Source organism: Ovis canadensis, chromosome 23, assembly GCF_042477335.2.
Source record: "Ovis canadensis isolate MfBH-ARS-UI-01 breed Bighorn chromosome 23, ARS-UI_OviCan_v2, whole genome shotgun sequence".
Classification (NCBI taxonomy): domain Eukaryota; kingdom Metazoa; phylum Chordata; class Mammalia; order Artiodactyla; family Bovidae; genus Ovis; species Ovis canadensis.
In genome coordinates this window covers 54881093-54899656 of record NC_091267.1, presented here as the reverse complement: position 1 = coordinate 54899656, position 18564 = coordinate 54881093, and the positions used below count along the sequence as shown (strand labels likewise).

General features: G+C 45.9%; 1 protein-coding gene across 7 annotated transcripts in view; it reads right to left on the bottom strand.

The window, feature by feature from the left end:
* MTCL1 (microtubule crosslinking factor 1) overlaps positions 1-18564 on the bottom strand; it is a 111973-nt gene that overhangs the window by 80470 nt on the left and 12939 nt on the right. For all 7 annotated transcript variants that reach the window (XM_069568631.1, XM_069568632.1, XM_069568628.1 and 4 more), the window contains exon 3: positions 18035-18193. In XM_069568631.1, coding sequence (XP_069424732.1) covers positions 18035-18193 — 159 coding nt within the window. The remainder of the gene's footprint in view (positions 1-18034; positions 18194-18564) is intronic.

Sequence of the window (18564 nt, the reverse complement as noted above, 5' to 3'; positions counted from 1 at the left end):
ATGTTATATGGCAGTCTAGATAGGAGGAGAGTTTGGGGGAGAACTGGATACATGTGCGTGTATGGCTGAGTCCTTTTGCTGTTCACTTGAAACTATCACATTGTTAATTCACTATTTCCCAATACAAAACAAAGTTGTTTTTAAAAAAAAAAAAAGAAAAGAAAGAAAGGAAAAAGTACATCTGTAAAACCCACAAAGGTAAAGACTTATTACTGGTATACCAGGTAACTTAACAAGAATAACAATATTGCCCTATAGCAAATGGTTAATGCATAAAATTCTCCTTTAAAAACTGCACTAGTAAGCTCAGAGCGAGGGTTCCCAGTCTTTTCAGTCAGATGGCTGCAGCATCACTGAACAGTTACAGAGAGAAAGGAAAGTCGTCTCGCACAAGAACGGGAGACCAAGCCAAATGTTTCTGGAGGGAAATGCTGTTGACCATGAAATCATTGACTGAACTGGCTGTTTCTTAAATCATCGACTGTTTCTTAAAGAGTATTAATGATGAAATTTAAAAAGTGAAAAATACATTTATTCTTTTAGACCAGTGCTTTGCAGTAAGATTTATGTGGTGGCCATCTTGGAAAGCCTGTACTTTGTGGACACAGATCTTAACTTGTAGAAGCTCTGACTGAAACCTTCTACCAGTCTCTGCATCACCAGCTCTGCCTGCCAGACACTGCCAGGCAATGGGCCCCAAACATCAGCAGACATCCCTGAGCTAAACAGGCTGGGGCCACCACAGTCAATAAGAAGTGAGGAAAACACACTGCTAGTCTCAAGGGGGATAAAGAAGAAGAAAGCCACATCTTATACGTGGAAGTTGTTATGAGTAAATTCTAAGAGTTCTCATTACAAGAGAAAATATTCTTTTAAAATGTCTTTAATTCTGCAACTGTATGAGGCGATGAGTGTTTATGGAACTTACCGTGCTAATCATTTAATGATGTAGGTCAAATCATTATTCTGCACATGTTAAATTTATACAGTGCTGCATGTCAATTACATCTCATTAAAGCTGAAAAAAAGTTATAAAAAAAATCCACATCAAGATAAATCACAGTGAAACTGCAATGGTAACAAGAAAACCTTAAAGGGAGCCATGGGGAAAGTGAGATTATCAGCAAAGATAGACAATTAGGCAGATGGTTGCTGCAATGACAACAGATACCAAAAGGTAATGACATTGTTATCTTTAGAAGTGTTGAGGAAGACAGCTGTTTCTCAAAGTTCTCTACCAATTAAATTACCATTTGAGAGTAAGTCATTTTTTAAATATACAAAGGCTTCTGTGTGGAGATTGCTGCTGTTGCTAAGTCACTTCAGTCGTGTCCGACTCTGTGCAACCCCATAGACGGCAGCCCACCAGGCTCCCCCGTCCCTGGGATTCTCCAGGCAAGAACACTGGAGTGGGTTGCCATTTCCTTCTCCAATGCATGAAAGTGAAAAGTGAAAGTGAAGTCGCTCAGCCGTGTCCGACCCTCAGCGACCCCATGGACTGCAGCCTTCCAGGCTCCTCTGCCCATGGGATTTTCCAGGCAAGAGTACAGGAGTGGAGTGCCATTGCCTTCTCTGGTGTAGAGATTACTTCTGCCTTATACCTACTGAAATAACATGAAATGTATCCCATCAAGAAGAAATAGAACCCAGAAGGAAAGCGGTACCGAAGTTGGTGAACTTAAATTTTAATGGCAAATTAGCATAAGTACTTATAATTAAAAGAAAATAAAATGCACGCTTCAAATGGGGTACTGGTGATTGATTTGACACTAAATGTCAGCAAGGTAGGGTGTCAGAGAAAGCCTGTGTCCTTTTGAAGAATGCTAAATATGATCCTAAGTGTGTTTTTTAAAATTTGCAAAGGCAATCCATGAAAGAACAGAGATACAAACTTTAAACCCATGGAGAGAATTAAAAACAAGCCAAGTATTTCTGATGGAATGCAGGTAGGTTAAAAAAAAAGGAGAAGAAAAAAAAAAAACATGGTAGCAGGAAAAATAGCAGCAGAACAGGTCCAACTCTGCAATCACAGTAACTCTAAGAGGAACAAACTCACTAAGATCAACATGGATTACCTCTCACACACACTCAGCCTTAAACTGCTTAAAACATGACACAGAGAAGTTAAAAACAAACAAAGCAAAAAAATTAAACCAGCAAGAAAAATGCTTCAAAAAAGCTGATGTAGCAAAATCAGTACAATATGACACTGACGGCACCATCAGACTACATTGTAATACAACGCAAAAGCACTAACAGGGATAATGCATTTAATAACAGAACAACCAGGACCCCCCTGGTGGTCCAGGGGTTAAGAATCCACCTTCCAATGCAGGGGATGTAGTTCAATCCCTGGTCGGGGAACTAAGACCCCAGGTGCCCTGGGACAACTGAGCCTTCGTGCTCTAGAGCCCATGGGGCCACATTGAGGAGCCCACGGGCCACATTGAGGAGCCCACATAGCCAACCTATGATGACCATGAATTTTTATGCACCCAACACTAAAGTAGCAAACACGTTCCCAAACCAAATTCACTTCATTCTGCTGAAATGGTCCCCAAAAGCAAGAAACAAGAAAAGTCAGCCCATTGGTCAGACCAGTCCACAGGTGGGACATACCATGGCCTTGAGTGAGTTTAATCATTATTTTTTTTAAAAAATCATTATTTTAATTACAGAAATGAGAGGATTTAGGGGAGTTATAAGTGAACAGAAGGTGGTCTGGTGGTTAAGAATCCACCTGCCATTGCAGGGGACATGGGTTCAATCCCTGGTCTAGGAAGATTCCACACACCATGGGGCAACTAGGCCCATGCACCACAACTAGTGAAGTCCATTCACCTAAGACAAGAGTCCGTGCCCTGAAACAAGAGAAGCCACTGCAATGAGAAGCCCGTGTACTACAGCTAGAGAGTAGCCCCTGCCCAGTGCAACCAGAGAAAGCCGGCGTGCAGCATGCAGCCAAAACGGAATTTTTAAAAATATACACTGATAAATAAAAGCGAACAAAAAGGTCATGGGCTGTTCAAGAGTGACCAAAAAAATCACGGATCTAGACTTCATTCAAAACACAGGGAAGGACTAGACCCACAGAATAAGTTAGAACTAGCCAACTGTGGGAAAAATCAGCTATTTTACAGTTTTACCTCATTGATTCCCATTTGTTTGATGTAAAAATCATAGTTTTATATACATTCAATTCAAGAGTGCCCTTTTACCCTCCCCCTCCTTTTTCTTGGCTGTGCCACACAGCATGTGGGATCCTAGTTCCCTGACCAGGGATTGAACTCATGCCCCCTGTACTGGACCATCAGGAAAGTCTTAAGAGTGCCTTTTACTGACAGTATGTTCAGTTGATTAAAACAAAGAGAGGCTCAGAGGCCCCCAGGAGGACAGGAGAGACTGACCACATGGCCACCCTGCCCTCTCATGCGGATTCCTGTCCCGCTGGTAACCTGGCATAGCAGAGTCACGTACAAACAACACAACCCACAACAGCTAGAGGTGTTCACACTGCAGATGAGCAAAGGGGGCCAGGACAGGCAAGGGCAAAGGAAATTAAAGGCGCAGAGAGGGGCGGAGTGAATTTGATGAGTGGAAGGATCCAGTGAACCTGAGACAGATGAAGGCCCCTGTCATGAGAAGGCTAGAATCCAGCCCCTGATGTGTCTTAGGAAAACTATCATTAGTGGCCAGGAAGCCACACAGTCACGGCCCTTGATGGGTGCTGTGGTCATAAATCCACACCCGAGGAAGGGCACCAACTCGCCCCCTGGCTGCTCACTCGTCTGGGGCCTCCCCTTTGATGGGAAGAGGTCAGGCCAAGGCCTTGTCTTCCCCAAACGCCTGTCCTGCAAACTCTGACTTCACCCCTCGTTACCCTGAACCACCCTCAGCATCAGTCCTGGGTGGGAACCACCTAGCCACGTTTATGGAACTTCTCCAGACACCATCCTCTCACATCAGTGACCGCGGCTGATCTGAAAGCACCAGGAAGTTTTACAAAACACAGATGCCAGAGAAACAGAGCAAAACAAAACCCTTGGATGCCTGGGTCCCACCTGCAGAGGTTCCAGTGCAACGGGCCAGGGGGTGCCCTGGGCATCAGGATTCATAAGCACCCCCAGAGGTTCTACCAGGCAGCTGGGAACAGCATCACTGGGCTCGAGGGCTCAGGCCTCCACATGCATTTATATGATCCCCTTCACCACCTGATAAAAGCCGGGGAGCAGGGCGCACCTTATCCCCTGCGCTGGGCACTGCTGGTCTCTAACCCTCCTGCAAAGAAAGACCCAAACATCTACCCCCTATTTCACAGGGCACCTTGGAGATGTTCTGCAACAGGCTGAGAGCAGAGGCGAATGTGCAGCGCCTGCTGTCTGCCTGCCTTGTCGCCAGCCCGTCCCTGGGGAAATCTAATGATGAGCCAAGCTCAGACATTGCTGGGGAGACAGAGGAATGAGATGTGAGATAGGAGACAAGAAGCTTTCCAAAAGTACCAGAATGACCTGTGCAGCCCCTCATGATCACATCACACACACACACACTCCCTTGAGAGGAAGAACCGGACTCTGCCGTCAAGGTCAAGGTCTTCTGGACAGCATGACACACCCTCCGGATCAGCTCGTATACCTCCCTCCGAAGCTCCAGGGTCCAGGGCGGTGGAAGGACAGGGAGACGTCCAGCCAGCCTGTGCATCTGGTGTCTCGTCAAGCCAGTGGAGCTCAACTACGGGTGACCTACCCCCCCACCCCAAGGACACTTGGATTTGCCGACAGACACAGGCACAAATGGGGGGCTGTCACTGCATCCAATGGGCAGAGGCCAGAGATGCTGTTACATGTCCGACAAGGCACAGGACGGCCCCCTAAACACTGCAGAGCTGAGGTTGATGACCCTCCCTGAGCAGACCGCACTGTAATAGATGACGGGGGTTTATGCGGCACCTGGGCCCCTCACTCAGTGAGGCTGTGAGTAACCTGGTTTAAAATAAATCCAAACAAATCCAAAAACTCTACATCAGAGAACCCCTGGAAACAAAAGACTCTCCCAGCGACACTTTGAAGTTGAAAAGGAGGCGAGCAGCCCAACCGTGGACTCAGCTGGCTAGAAGGAAGGTGTCTCTGTTTCAGAAGGGTTCCAGGAGAACCGTGTAAAGCCCTCCATCATTAAAGTGTTTGAAACACAGGCATTAGAACAAAACAGACAGGCACGTCTTGCATAAAATCATATCTTTAAGCTATCTTGTTTACTAGTATTCACAGGAAGTAATAAATGGAGCATTTTTGGGGAAGCGATTTTGTTTCACTCATGGCAGAGAACTGTTGCTAATCCCTGCGTATAAGCACAGAGGATGGAACATTCACAAGCCTCCTCGCAGGCCCCCTCCCAGTGCCTCGTGCATTAGTCCTGTGGGGGTGCCTGGTGCCCCAATGACCCATAATTTCCCCCTCCAGTTTCCAGCCCTGCTCAAATTCCAAGAGACCTCCAGCCCAAGAGAAGAGGCCATGTGTGATGGGAGGACCACCCACTGGGGGCTCCTTGAGGTCCTCAGGGTTAGATCAATCACACAAGTGCAGGCCTGATGAGCAAACACTGTCTTGCCTGGGCGTCCGGCTCCCGTCTGCAGCCACAGACAGACAGCATCTGTGCTCATGTGCCAGCCATCTGATGAGTGCTCCCACGTTTTAGACATCCCCTCATCCCAGCCATTCTGCTGTGGGTCACAAAAGAGAGTATCTGTGATGCTGGGGGAAAACTCAGAGCCAAGCCTCCCACACAAGCCTTCTTTCTGCACAAAAACTGGCCAACCCAAGGGGAAGCACCCTGGGGGCTCAGGCCTCCCACTCTTTTCTCAGAGGCTCATCCTAAGTTAGAGATTCAAACACTGGTGATCAACTGCTCAACAGGAAGACACTGCACAGATGCGTAAATACACATATAACTTGGCACCTTCTCAATGCTGAATAATTTCTGACAACTAAAGGGAAAAAAATGAAAGTAGCTTCTTTGGCGCATAATCATACCATTCAACACTTGATGGTTCTCACTTGAGTCAGAGAAATGCCAAGAAAGTATACTTGAGAAACAGCCACACCAACCAGTCAGCATCCTCTAAGCATTTGTTTCTCTGACTCTTGATTCCTCATATGAGGATAAAAGTTACCCAAGTCATACAATGTCACTAACAACACATACGGCATATAAATTTGACAGACCCCCACATCAAGGGTAAATTTTAAGAGAAATATTTGTTATCTATTCCTGTAACACCTTGTGGCTCAGATGGTAAAGAATCTGCCTGCAATGTAGGAGACCTGGGTTCTATCCCTGGGCTGAGAAGATCCCCTGGAGAAGGAAATGGCAACCTACTCCAGTATTCTTGCCTGGGAAATCTCACGGACAGAGGAACCTGGAAGGCTACAGTCCATGGGGACACAGAGAGTCAGACACAACTGAGCACTGAAAACTTTTATACTTTTTCATTCCCGTGGCACAAACTGGATGCACTTAACTGCCTAGGGGCATTAAAATTATCCAGAAATATGTGCTCTCACTACATTTGCATTAAGAAAAATGTGAACCATGTCCGTTTCACTGAAATTCACAAACTCCCTTCACCAACAGCAAGTGACAAGCAGACAGCCACCCTCCAAGTTCTGAAAGACTCCCACATGCCAGGAAATCTGTGCTGACAGCAGAGGAGGGGTGGGGGTCTCACCTCTCTGGGGTAGTGAGTGTGGCCTGAAGCTGATGGCCGCTCACACAGCATCACTGCTTCTCACACACTGCAGTCTGAAAGGCCACCTGAATGCCCACAGGGACACAGGAAACAGGCTGAGAGGAGGGATTTCCCCTGGGGGCCCACGTGATTTCCCCTGGGGGCCCACGTGATTTCCCCTGGGGGCCCACGTGATTTACCTTGGGGGCGCAGTGTGGCACAACCACAGGGAGGGATGGACCCCCGAGCCTGGCCGAAGGTCCCTCATCACTGACCCAACAGGTGATCAGATGGTCCACAGTCATCGTCCAAGTACTTGACCTCGAGTGGAACCCCAGGTCTATATGCCCTGAGGTACTCATTTACCGTCAGAAATTCCTTGCCAAGGGATTTTAAGACTGTTATAGCTTTTTCTCAAGGAAAGGATAAAGGTGATAAAACCTCCACTCATTCAACAAATATTCAGTGAGTGCTTGACAAGGGCAAGGACATGCAGACACACATATATATTCAATAAATCAGAAATGCCATAGAGGGATCCTGCAAGACTCTCAAACTGCTGGTTGGAGGAGTGGACACCCACCAAGAAAGCACTTTCAAGATCTATACGCTCAGTGGTCAAGGCTGTGTGGGCAGAGATCAAGGGAACAGCACCACATCCAGAAAGACACCTGCACACATACGCCCCCCGATTTCTGACAAAGGTACAAAGTAATTCAGTGGAGCCAAGACAGCCTTTCCAAGAAATGGTGCCAGAAAAAAATGGAGGCTCATAGACAAAAAGAGAAAAAAAAAAAAAAAAACCTTGACCTGAGTCTCACACCTTATACAAAAATGAACTCAAAATGGACACTATGGATTAAAATGTAACACTTTCAGAAAAAACACACACACAAGGAGAAAATATTCAGAATCTAGGGCTAGGCAAAGAGCTCTGGAATTGATACCATAAAAGGAAATATTTATAAATTGAACTTCATCAAAATTAAGAATACTTGCGCTGGGGAAGACCCTGCTGAAAGGAAGACAGACAAATGGCAGAGTGGGAGAAAATATTCGTTAACCATACAGACAACCAAGGGCTAGTATCTAGAACTCTCGAAACTCAACAGTTAAAAAAAAAAAAAAATCACACACACAGTAAAATAACCAAGCAAATCTAATTAGAAAATGGGCAAAAACCATGAAGATGCCAAAAAGGACATGAAGATGGTGAATACAACATGAAAAGATACCCATGTCATTAGCCACTAGGGAAACGCACATTAAAACCACAATGAGGTGTTACCTATGAGAACGAACAAACTAAAACAGTGACAATGCCAAATACTGATGAGGATGCAGAGCAAGGGAACACTCTACACCCCTGGTGAGAACTTTAAGCGGTACAACCACTTTGGAAGACAGCAAAACAGCTGGGCATGTTCTCTAAAAAAAAAAAAAACAACGAAACATGCAACTCCTATATGGCCCAGGAACCAAGCAACTGTATTCATATAGCCCAGAACTGGAAACAACCCAGATGTCCTTCAGCTAGCGACTGGTTAAGCCCATGATGCATGGTCACCATGGACGACCCCACAGCTATACAAAGGCACAGACCATGGATACGTACACAGTCTGGGTGATCTCGAGAGACTGATGCTGAGTGAAAAAGCTAATCCTCAGAGATTACATGCTGTGTGTCTCCATTCATGTCATAGTCTTGAAATGACAAAACTATGGAAACGGGGACCCAGCCGTGGGTGCTAGGAGTGCATGATGGGGGTAGGGACAGGAGGAGAAGTGGGCGTGGTCATGGAGGAAAGTAAGTGTGGCCATAAAAGGTCCAAATGAGGGACCCCAATGGTCAGGAAGCCTGAAACCCGTTCTGCAGCTTGACTGAGTCAACCTGACACCCTAGTTCTGAGATCATACCAGAGTCTGAACTGGATAAAGGATACCTGGAACCTTGCTGAATTATTTCTTACAAACTGTAGGAGAATCTGCAAGGGCCTCAGGAAACAGTTCAGAGAAAGGGTGCTAGGAAGGCTTCAGGGAGGAGGTGGCACTTCTGGGAGGATCGTCAAGGCGGGGCCCCGTGTCACTAGTAAAGGCGAGACTTAGGTACAGCCTGGAGGGGTGCAGGGGGAGGGGGTGTGCCCTCTCTCGTCAAAGGTGAACTCTACCCTCCTCCTTCCCATAATTTTCTCAGTAGAGAAGCAGCACAATGGATACTTCCAGAAGCAGAAATTCACTTTATAGAGAAGCATTACGAGTCAGAAAAAGACATGAATGCCCTTCCTCATGGAACCCCTGCTCCTCCAGCGGCTGCCCCAATGGTGCCCAGGCCTGGGGGCTGCACAGAGCTTCCTTACGGTGCATACCTGGCCACCAGCCTCTTCCTTGCACGTACACAGTGCAGGAGGCGGCCAGGTTCCAGCCAAGGCCCAGAGGACAGAGGAGAGCTGCTGGGTCAGGGGCCTGGGTCAGTCCAGCCTGGCCAGGACTGCAGTGAGGAGGTCATTGACCTTCACTTGTCTCATAGAAAACAGGCAATTTAATTCCCGTCCTGGTTTCCACAAAAAATTGCTCCAAGGCTGGGCCCAGGGACCAGCACAGCCCCCAGCAGGCCCTCACCCAGCCCTTCCAGCAACAGTGAATCAGCCATTAGCACTATTTATGGTTGTTTAACTGCACACACACCCCCTTTCTTCCGAGACACCAAAACGGTGCCATTTACAGCTGAAGCCTTCAAACGTCTCCTGCCAAAGCTCCTGTGCCTGCTGCTGCTGCTCACCCTGTAGCCCCTGAACTCTGCGTCCCCCGCCTGGGGCCCGTGCCCTTGTTGATGGGGCTCTAGTCCAGTCCCTCCCCTGCTCTCGGGTGTGCGCAGGACACAGGAAGACCGTTTCCCAGTTCCCTGTGCAGACACTATGCACACACACACACACATGCCCTAACCCTCACACACACACACACGCCAGGCTCTTCTCAGGTCTCACGTTTGGGAAGAAGACTTAGCCAGACAACCTGATTCACCCTGCTCCTCTCTCTCATCCCATGTCACCACGTTATTAAGGTAGCAGGCACATAACCGGGGTCACTCAGGACACCAGACTGCTCTCCCTGTCCTGCTCTTCAGCTGGTTATCCTCTCCCTGAACTGAGCAAAGGACAGCAGGTGCTGCGTGTTCCCTGAGGTGCCCACACAGCCTGCTCCTCCTCCCGCCCACTGCTGACCAGCCAGGGCTGAGGCCTGAGCGAAGCCACGGAAGCCGACGACAACCCGGCCAGGGTCTGGGTGGCACCCTGGCATGAGGACTCTGCCCAGAGATGCTTCATACAGCCTCACCCACGCACATCTTTTCCTTACAAGGGGGACCATGAACTCTGAAACTACAGAAATGCTATTTCATTAAAGCGTAGCATGAGACCAATAAAACCATTCATTATGTTCGTACACCTTTGTTTCCAGACTTTATGGCTGCCTGAGTTTATTATGACACAGAGAAAAGTCCTCACCCACTGGGTGAGAGGAACAAGAAAGACCATCGTAGTCCATTCGGGCTGCTTTGACAAACACCAAAAACGGGGGGAACTTTGAGAACAGACGTTATTTCTTACAGTCCTGGAGGCTGAGAAATCTAAGATCCAGGTGCTGCCAGATTCGGTTCTGATGGGGACCCACTTTCTGATTCATAAGACAGCTGAGTCCCCCTGTGTCCTCACATGGGGGACAGGAGAGGGCCCCTGGACGAAGCCCCTCTGATGAGGGCTCTGACCCTCGGAAAGTGGGTGGGGCTCCGCTCTCATGACAAGTCACCTCCTGAAGGCTCCACCTCCTCATAGCATCAGATTGGGGATTAGGATTTAACATGAGTCTGGGGGTGAATCAGACATTCAGCCTACAGCCGACACCCAAGAGAAGACAGTGAGGAAGAGGCAAGACTTGGAGAAGCTATTGCTAAGGAAAGGTTCTGAGGTCAGCGGGGGCTGGGGGGCCACAGACAGAGGCAGGGATACAACGGATGGGTCAGGAGACAGAGGACACATGGGGTCATTCTGGGGCCCCAGGGCTGCAACCCAGGCGCTTCCGCTGAACCCTGAAGGGTCACATCCTGTTTTGGCAACACGGCACAGGGAGCAATCGTGAGCCCTGCCCCCCAGTAAACAGCTCAGGACGCTGGAGAAAATGTAACGAGCAAACATTTTTGCACAGCTGAACTCACACACACAAAGAAGAAGATTCCCCAGTGTCCACAACACCCAAGGGATAACCAGAGCATGAGCACAAGGGTGTGTATTAAGGGGGAGGAGGGGAGGCTGAGAGTTACCAGAAATAGGCCAGGGGCATGAGAAGAGGCTTTGATCAACGCGCCCAAGCAACCCATTGCAGAGACGCACCCTTCCTGAAAGGAAACTGAAAATCACCCGGGGATGGGGACAGTAAGCTTCTGCTCAAGACACTGGATGGTAGGGGGAAGGTCTATGCCACATGCAAGTTCAGTGTTCAACTGACACACCCATTTGGTACACAGATCCATGAGGCCAAAATTAAGAGTTGTATTTGGACCAATACCACCTCCAAGGCCTCCAAAAAAGATCAATGTTAAAACTCACTAGGAGGACATTTCAACAAACTTTATGGAATTCCCACTCAGAAGGGCTCATAATCCACGTAAGAGTGACCAGATCTAAACTGAACACTTAGTAACACCAAGAACTCAAGATAAACAGAACAAACTGAAAAAGACGATGACTTTAAAGTGTTTAAAGATCTAAAGCAAGAACTACGTGGACGTGTGTGCTCAGCTGTGTCTGACTCTTTGCGACCCCATGGACTGTAGCCTGGTAGACTCCTCTGTCCATGAGATTTCCCAGGCAAGAATACTGGAGTGGGTTGCTATTTCCTTCTCCAGGGGATTTTTCCCAACCCAGGGATTGAACTCTCGTCTCCCACATCTCCTGCATTGCAGGCAAATTATTTTCCACTGACCCACCCAGAAAGTCCAAGAACTATGAGATGATGAGAAAAAAATAATATATGAAAAAGATCAAGCTTTTTTTAAACTTCTGGAATGTAAACTCACTGAAATGAAAAGTTAGTGGATGAATAAAACTAATTATTATGTAAAGAAGAGAATAATCTGGATAAGAAATGAAGAAATTATCCAGAATGTACCATACAGAGATAAAAATGCCTTAAAAAATATATAGGTGGGTAAGATGGAGGATGGAGTAAGAATAGCCATCATAAGAAAGTCCCACAAATACTAATAGGAGGGAATTCTAGAAGAAACACAGAGAATGGGAAAGAAACATAATTCAAAGAGAGAGTTTCATTATAGAACACTATTCAAAGAGTGAGAATTTTTCAGATTTTATGAAAGCCACACACTCAGAATGACAAAGAATGTTGAGCCAAATAAAAATAAATCGAGATTCATCTGATTCAAACTGCAGAATACCAAGCACAAAGAGAATAGCATGAAAGTAACCAGGAAGCAAAGACAGGTTATCTACCAAAATGAGAGTATCCGACAGCAGATCTCTTGATAGCAAAATAGAGTCAAAAGATAATAAAAATATTATCTTCAAAGTGTTAGAATTCTACACCCAATTAAATAGCTTTCACCACTGAGTGTGAAATAAAAGCCTATTAGACAATATCGTTTACTGAAAAAGGAATGACTAAAAGATATATTAATAGATCAGTGAGAAGGAAACTGAATTTAGAAGTCAGGAGCAACACTCAAGAAGCAATGATAGCAGGCTGGAAAATGTGCCAATGAATCTAAGTAACAGCATGAGTTATTAGTCAACTTGTGGGGGGAGTGGATTTTTAAAAGATGAAACCAGAATGGTACTAGATAACAATAGTACGAAAGATAGGAGTTGACTGGAGTTGAAGCTTTCTAAGATGCTTGTATTATTCAGGAAAAGAACATGGATACTGATTAGTTTGGGATATTAAGATAAACATGCATGTTAAAAATATAAGTGTCATCAAAAGGGTGATATAATGTATGGTTTCCTAACCGAGAGAGAGAACATGAGAACTGCAAATTTAATTAAAGAGAAATCAATATTAAAAATAGAAAAAGAGATGGTGAGCAGCCTTTCCCTGCACCGCCACCACGCAGGCCCCTCCCTAGTCTGTCCCTGCCCTCCAACCCCTGGGAGCAGCTGGGATGGGGTCCCCTGGGTCTTCCCTACCCCTCCCCTCTCTTTCTGCTCACTGTTGTTGCAGCTGGCTGTAACGCTTTTTAATTAAAATGTTTTTAAAAAGAGAAAAAAAAAAGAAAAAAGAAAAGGCATGGAAGATAGCATAAAAAACAATGACAGAAATAAGTTCAAACACATTAATAGCCACAAAAAATGTAACTGGATTAAATTCCCAAGTTTTGAAAAAAGAGATTCCCAGATTCCAGTTTTTAAGGTAGCTATAGTCCATTCACAAAAAAGACACCTAAAACATAGTGGTGCAGAAACAATAGACGAGAATCACCAAAAAGTCTATATGAGGTAAATACTAACTAAAAGAAATTTGGCGTGGATGATGAAAGCAGACAAAGTAGGCTTAACAGGAAAAAGCAAGACATTAGAATAAAGAGGTCAGTATGAAATGATAAAGGGAACAATTCATTACCAAATAAAGGTTCTAAATCTCTATGAATTCATATTCAAAATCTATACATCAAAGTTTGACAGAATATAAGAAGAAAATTTAAATGTAAAATTATAATGGGTGATTTTAACATATCTTTATCCTAAAGAGATATTTAACAGACAAAACTATAAAGGATATAGAAAATTTGAACAACACAATTAACAAGTGATCTGATACACAATTTTCCCCAAATTGTGGCAATCTAGTAATGGATTTGAACTTACAAATACCATTAAAAAAAAAAAAAAGAACTGAAAATCCCAGAATATGTCCCATATGGCAAAAAATAAGCATTACTTTGTAGAAACTTTTGATCTGTATATTGAGTGATGATATAAAATGTCCTTTCTGCTGTAATTATAGTTCAGGTGGGAAAGTCTTTAATCTAATGGATTCAAAGTCTTCATCTCAAAATTGGAGCATATATATTCCTCTCAAGCACTCATAAAACAGTTACAAGGACTTCCCTGGTGGTACAGTGGATAGGAGTCTGCCTACCAAGGTAGGGAACATGGGTTCAATCCCTGATCTGGGAAGATTCACCATGCTGCAGAGCAACTAAGCTCGTGTGCCACAGCTACTGAGCCCACCAGCCCAAGAGCTGCTGCTCCACAATAAGAGAAGCCGCTGCAAGGAGCAGTTCGTGCGCTGCAACAAAGAGCAGCCCCCACTCACCGCAACTAGAGAAAGCCCATGGATAGCAACAAAGACCTAGTGCAACTAAAATAGATTACTTTAAAAACAGAAACAGTTATAAAATCTGATCATTTATTTGACACAAAGGAGTCTCAGCCAAACCCAGAGAATCAATATCACGTCCTGAATGGTGATGAAGGATGTCCCACAAGAGCTATCTGACAGCTAGTTGGTTCCCTATGGCTCCATCCACCAACCCTAGTTCCCTGTTATGATCCAAAACTTGCCTCTCTTGAAAGTGCAGATTAACTGGCCAGTGATTATTTGTGTCTAGCATGTATTTAAGAAACTTTCTGGTAGAAAGAAATACAGTGAAAGCACTTGGGTGATCTTTACGAAGCTGAAAGTCAACTAAGGTTAACCATTTCAACCTTTTTGAGATGTTCCACCATAGAGAGACTACTAGAAGAAATGTACCCAAAAGGGGGGGTCAAAAAATTAGAGTTTTGCGCAAGTGAAGGGGTATATGGGAATCTGGGTGTATGGACATGATGTGAACAACACAAGAAGTCAGTGAGCTGGCTGACCAGAAGGGACAATTCCAGAGGGTTAATCCTGCCAGCCCTCTTTAAGCATTTCATCTATCCACGGAGAAAGTGACACACCTCTAGGAGTTCGAGGCCCAGAGGGCATGTCTCTTCTCATCCTTCTCAACTGCCTTTCAGTTCACTGCAGGGTTTAGTACCTTCGGGTGGGAAACCGAGATGCACCAGGCAGGAAAGGACCTGTGTCATGCTAAAGGGCTAGACAATGGGCCAAGGCCAGTTTGTCTGTTTAAGTCATGTGCAAGCTGTCGGATTGGGGGGATACAGAAGGTAAAACAGAAGAGGGGGCAGTTGGAAGTGCTGCATCCCTGTAAATATTCCATCCCTCAAAATATTCATTGGAGAGATGGGTGAAAGGACGGATAGAAGAAAGTCACAAAGTTTAATTGAGGTTAAAATGAACTGTCTTAAAGTGTATAGTCCAGTGGCCTTTGGTACATTCACAATGTTGTGCAAACCACCTCCACCCAGTTCCAAAACACTGTCATCACCCAAGAGGAAACCCCAGTCGGTCTCCCTCCTCCCCAGCCCCTAATCTGTTGTCTATGGATTTACCTATCTGAACATTTCTGATAAATGTACTCGTACAACACCTGGCTTCTTTCACTTGGTATAATTTTAAGGTTCAACTCCATAGCACGTACCAATGAAAAAGAATTTCTAAGACCGTGGACTCAGGGCAGCAGGGGGAGCAGGAAGGGTAAGGATAATTGCCAGCCATTAAGCCTGGGTGACTTAAAGGACAGTGGCACCGTTAACACAGCTGGAAAGACAAGAGTGCGGTGCAGGAGGGGGCGAAGGGGACAAGTCTGTTCCTAGACAGAGTGAGTTTGCAGAGAGAGGAGACACCCACCCTGGAGGAGTCCCCCAGGCGCTGAAAGCACAGTCTGCAGAGAGAAACCGCAGCCGCAGAGATCCACCCTCTCACCGTCCTCCAAGGCCAGGGTGCAGACACATCCGCACCCAGGCCTGTGGTGGAGACGCACAAACTGCCCTGGACTGTCTTAGAATGTGGCCCGTCGTCCATTTACCAGCCCTCGGGGTGAACGATCACCAGCATGGCTTAAGACGGAGAAAACACTATCCTCCCTCTAGAGCGAAACCTACGGCTAAGTCTGTGCTGGCTTTGGTACAAAAGAGCCATTCACCAGACCCCGGCTTGAATGTTCTGATAAGCATCTCCTGCGCCACCTCTGAACCGGTGCACCCGGCTGCACCCAAAACGGCCCACTAGCCCCCTGACCCTCCTGACTCTCAGTCTCGTGACTCCTTGAGCATTTTTCGGTGTCAGAATGCAGCCCCACCAGCCGGACTGCCACTCTGGAGGTAAGAGCGCAGTGATTGTGTTCCAGATGAACGACCCCTCTGAGTAATTTTAAGCTGTAAAGAAAGGGAGGGGCTGATCCCCCACCTGCTCCTCACAACCAGCCTGAGCCTCCAACATCAGTGGTCATTTCTCTCCCCAGAGAGCTATTTGTGACTTGATGTCAGGTCCTTCACAAATCCATTTCAGCTGGGGAAAAAGAATCCCTGCCTGCTTTAAATACACATATTTCCTTATATATGTAATTTATATATTTATACACAAACGTTGTTGTTGTTTAGTCACTAAGTCATGTCCGACTCTTTTGCAAACCCTGGACTGTAGCCCATCAGGCTCCTCTGTCCATGGGGTTCTCCAGGCAAGAATACTTGAGTTGGTTGCCGTTTCTTCCTCCAATGCATTTTCCCAACCCAGGGGTTGAACCTACATCTCCTATATTGGCAGGCAGATTATCACTGAGCTACTAGGGAAGTCCATACATAAAACATACACGTGTATAAAACTTGAAAATATAATTCAAAGTTGTCTTTTGTGCCCTCAAGGTCAGGCTCAAACTGGAAATCTCAGAAAAAGAAACCATTACAGCCTGCCTCCTAGCAAACTCGGACCAAAAGGAAGAGGGAAGAAAAGTTATTAGGATGCATAAGTGTAGAGGGGAGCGGTCACAGCCAGAGGAGGGTCATCAACCAGGACAGAACCTTCCAGGCTCCCCATCTCCTCCTCTGTGAAGCTCTCACCTGCATCCCCCACTCACCCGGAAAGCCCCCAACCACCTTGGGATCCAGGCCCTTGTGGGCAGCCCCACAGTGACCCAGACAAGCAGAACCTGCCCCATAGAGCCCAAGTCCCACGGGGCCATTCCCAAAGAGGGGCAGTGACAAGACAAATAAATAGAACACGCAGTGTTTTCATGGAAGTGGCAACATACACAGAATTCACACAAATCCATAACATGTTGGCTCAGTAAACACCTTGAAGGCAGGGCATCTGCCTCCCCAGGGACCAGTCCAGCGTCTGAGTGAAGTGTGGGTGGAGCCATAGATGGATCAGCAGCTGAATCATGAAGTGAATCCAAAGGAACCATGAAGTGCTAAGTGTTGGCACATAACATGCTGGCTTTTTAGCCATCATCTCAAACCCTCACCACCATTTGCACCTTCATTAATATGCAGGATATTTTCCAAGAGGACATTCAGCTTGAATCTTATACTGGATGTCAACAACAAAACGGGATTTGCATTACCGTTGCAAATGAAAAAAAAACATAATGTATGCATTGTCTAGACTGCTTTGCTAGAACACATTCACTCCCTAAAATGTAAAAGAAATCTATATTTAAATCACATTGGCTGCATAACAGACACAGGCAGCACACACCCACATCTGTTGACACAGATAATGGACAAGCATAACATATTTTCCAGCTCATTGGAAGAGAAGGCTCTCGAGAAAAAAGAGACTGCCTAATTTTGTATTCTAGTAATAATACACCCCTCAAGGACCCATAAAGGGAACTAGCAGCCAGCTCATTGGAATGGAAATTATAAAAAAATAGTTTGAGACCAGGGTTCAACAAGCCTTTTCCGTAAAGGGTCAGAGAGCAGATATTTCAGGCTTTACAAGCAACACAGCCTCTGTCACATCATCTTTGCTTTTTCAGGTTTGTTTTGTACTTTTTCCCCAACTGTATAAAAAATGCAAAAACCATTCTTAGTTTCCAGGCCATACAAATAGTAGCTGGCCGTCCCCTGCCTTAAACCACAGTAAGACCAGGATACTTGGAAGCCACAGAGCAACTGAGTTCACATGCCACAACTACTGAGCCAGAGCTCTTGAGCCTGCAAGCTGAAAACTACTGAAATTCGCTGGCCTGGAGCCTGTGCTTGGCAATGAGAGAAGCCACTGCAATGAGAAGCCCGCGTACTTCAACTAGAGAATAGCCCCTGCTCGCCACAACTAGAGAAAGCCCACGCGCAGCAATGAAGACCCAGTGCAACCAAAATAAAAATACATTCATTAAATTAAAAAAAAAAAAAAGAATAGGACACTTGGGAGTCCCATGTTCTCAAGGGGTAAGCCCCCATCCACCTGACTCACCTCCTTCAGTCTCTCCAGCTCATTCTGCAGGGCCTGCTTTGATATCTCCACTTCAATCATCTGCTGTCGGAGAGTTTCATTCTCATCTTCCGCTTTAGCTCTCTTTTCCTCCACGGTTTCAAGTTCATGGTGCAATCGGACCGATACGTCTTTGGCCACCTGCATCAACCCACAGACACAGTCATCTGATGGGAAGCCTTCTGTGTGCTAAGGGCACCTCCAAACCACTTCAGAGGCAGAATCACTAAGGAATATTGTGTTACACAAAACAGCAAAGATCCTGGCAATATTAACAAGCCTACATTTAAAGGAAGAGGTATTAGTTTAAAACATGAAATCCACATTAAGGGGAAGTATGACTTTCATCTGGATTAAAAGGCCACTTTGCTACAGCCCTGTTCCTTCTGGAATATTGCTTAGAATGCCAAGTCTTCCCAGGAGCACATGCTTTAAATGATCAATTAAAAATGATCATTGGACTTACCTAGTGGTCCACTGGTTAAGAATTTGCCTGCCAAGGCAGGGGACAT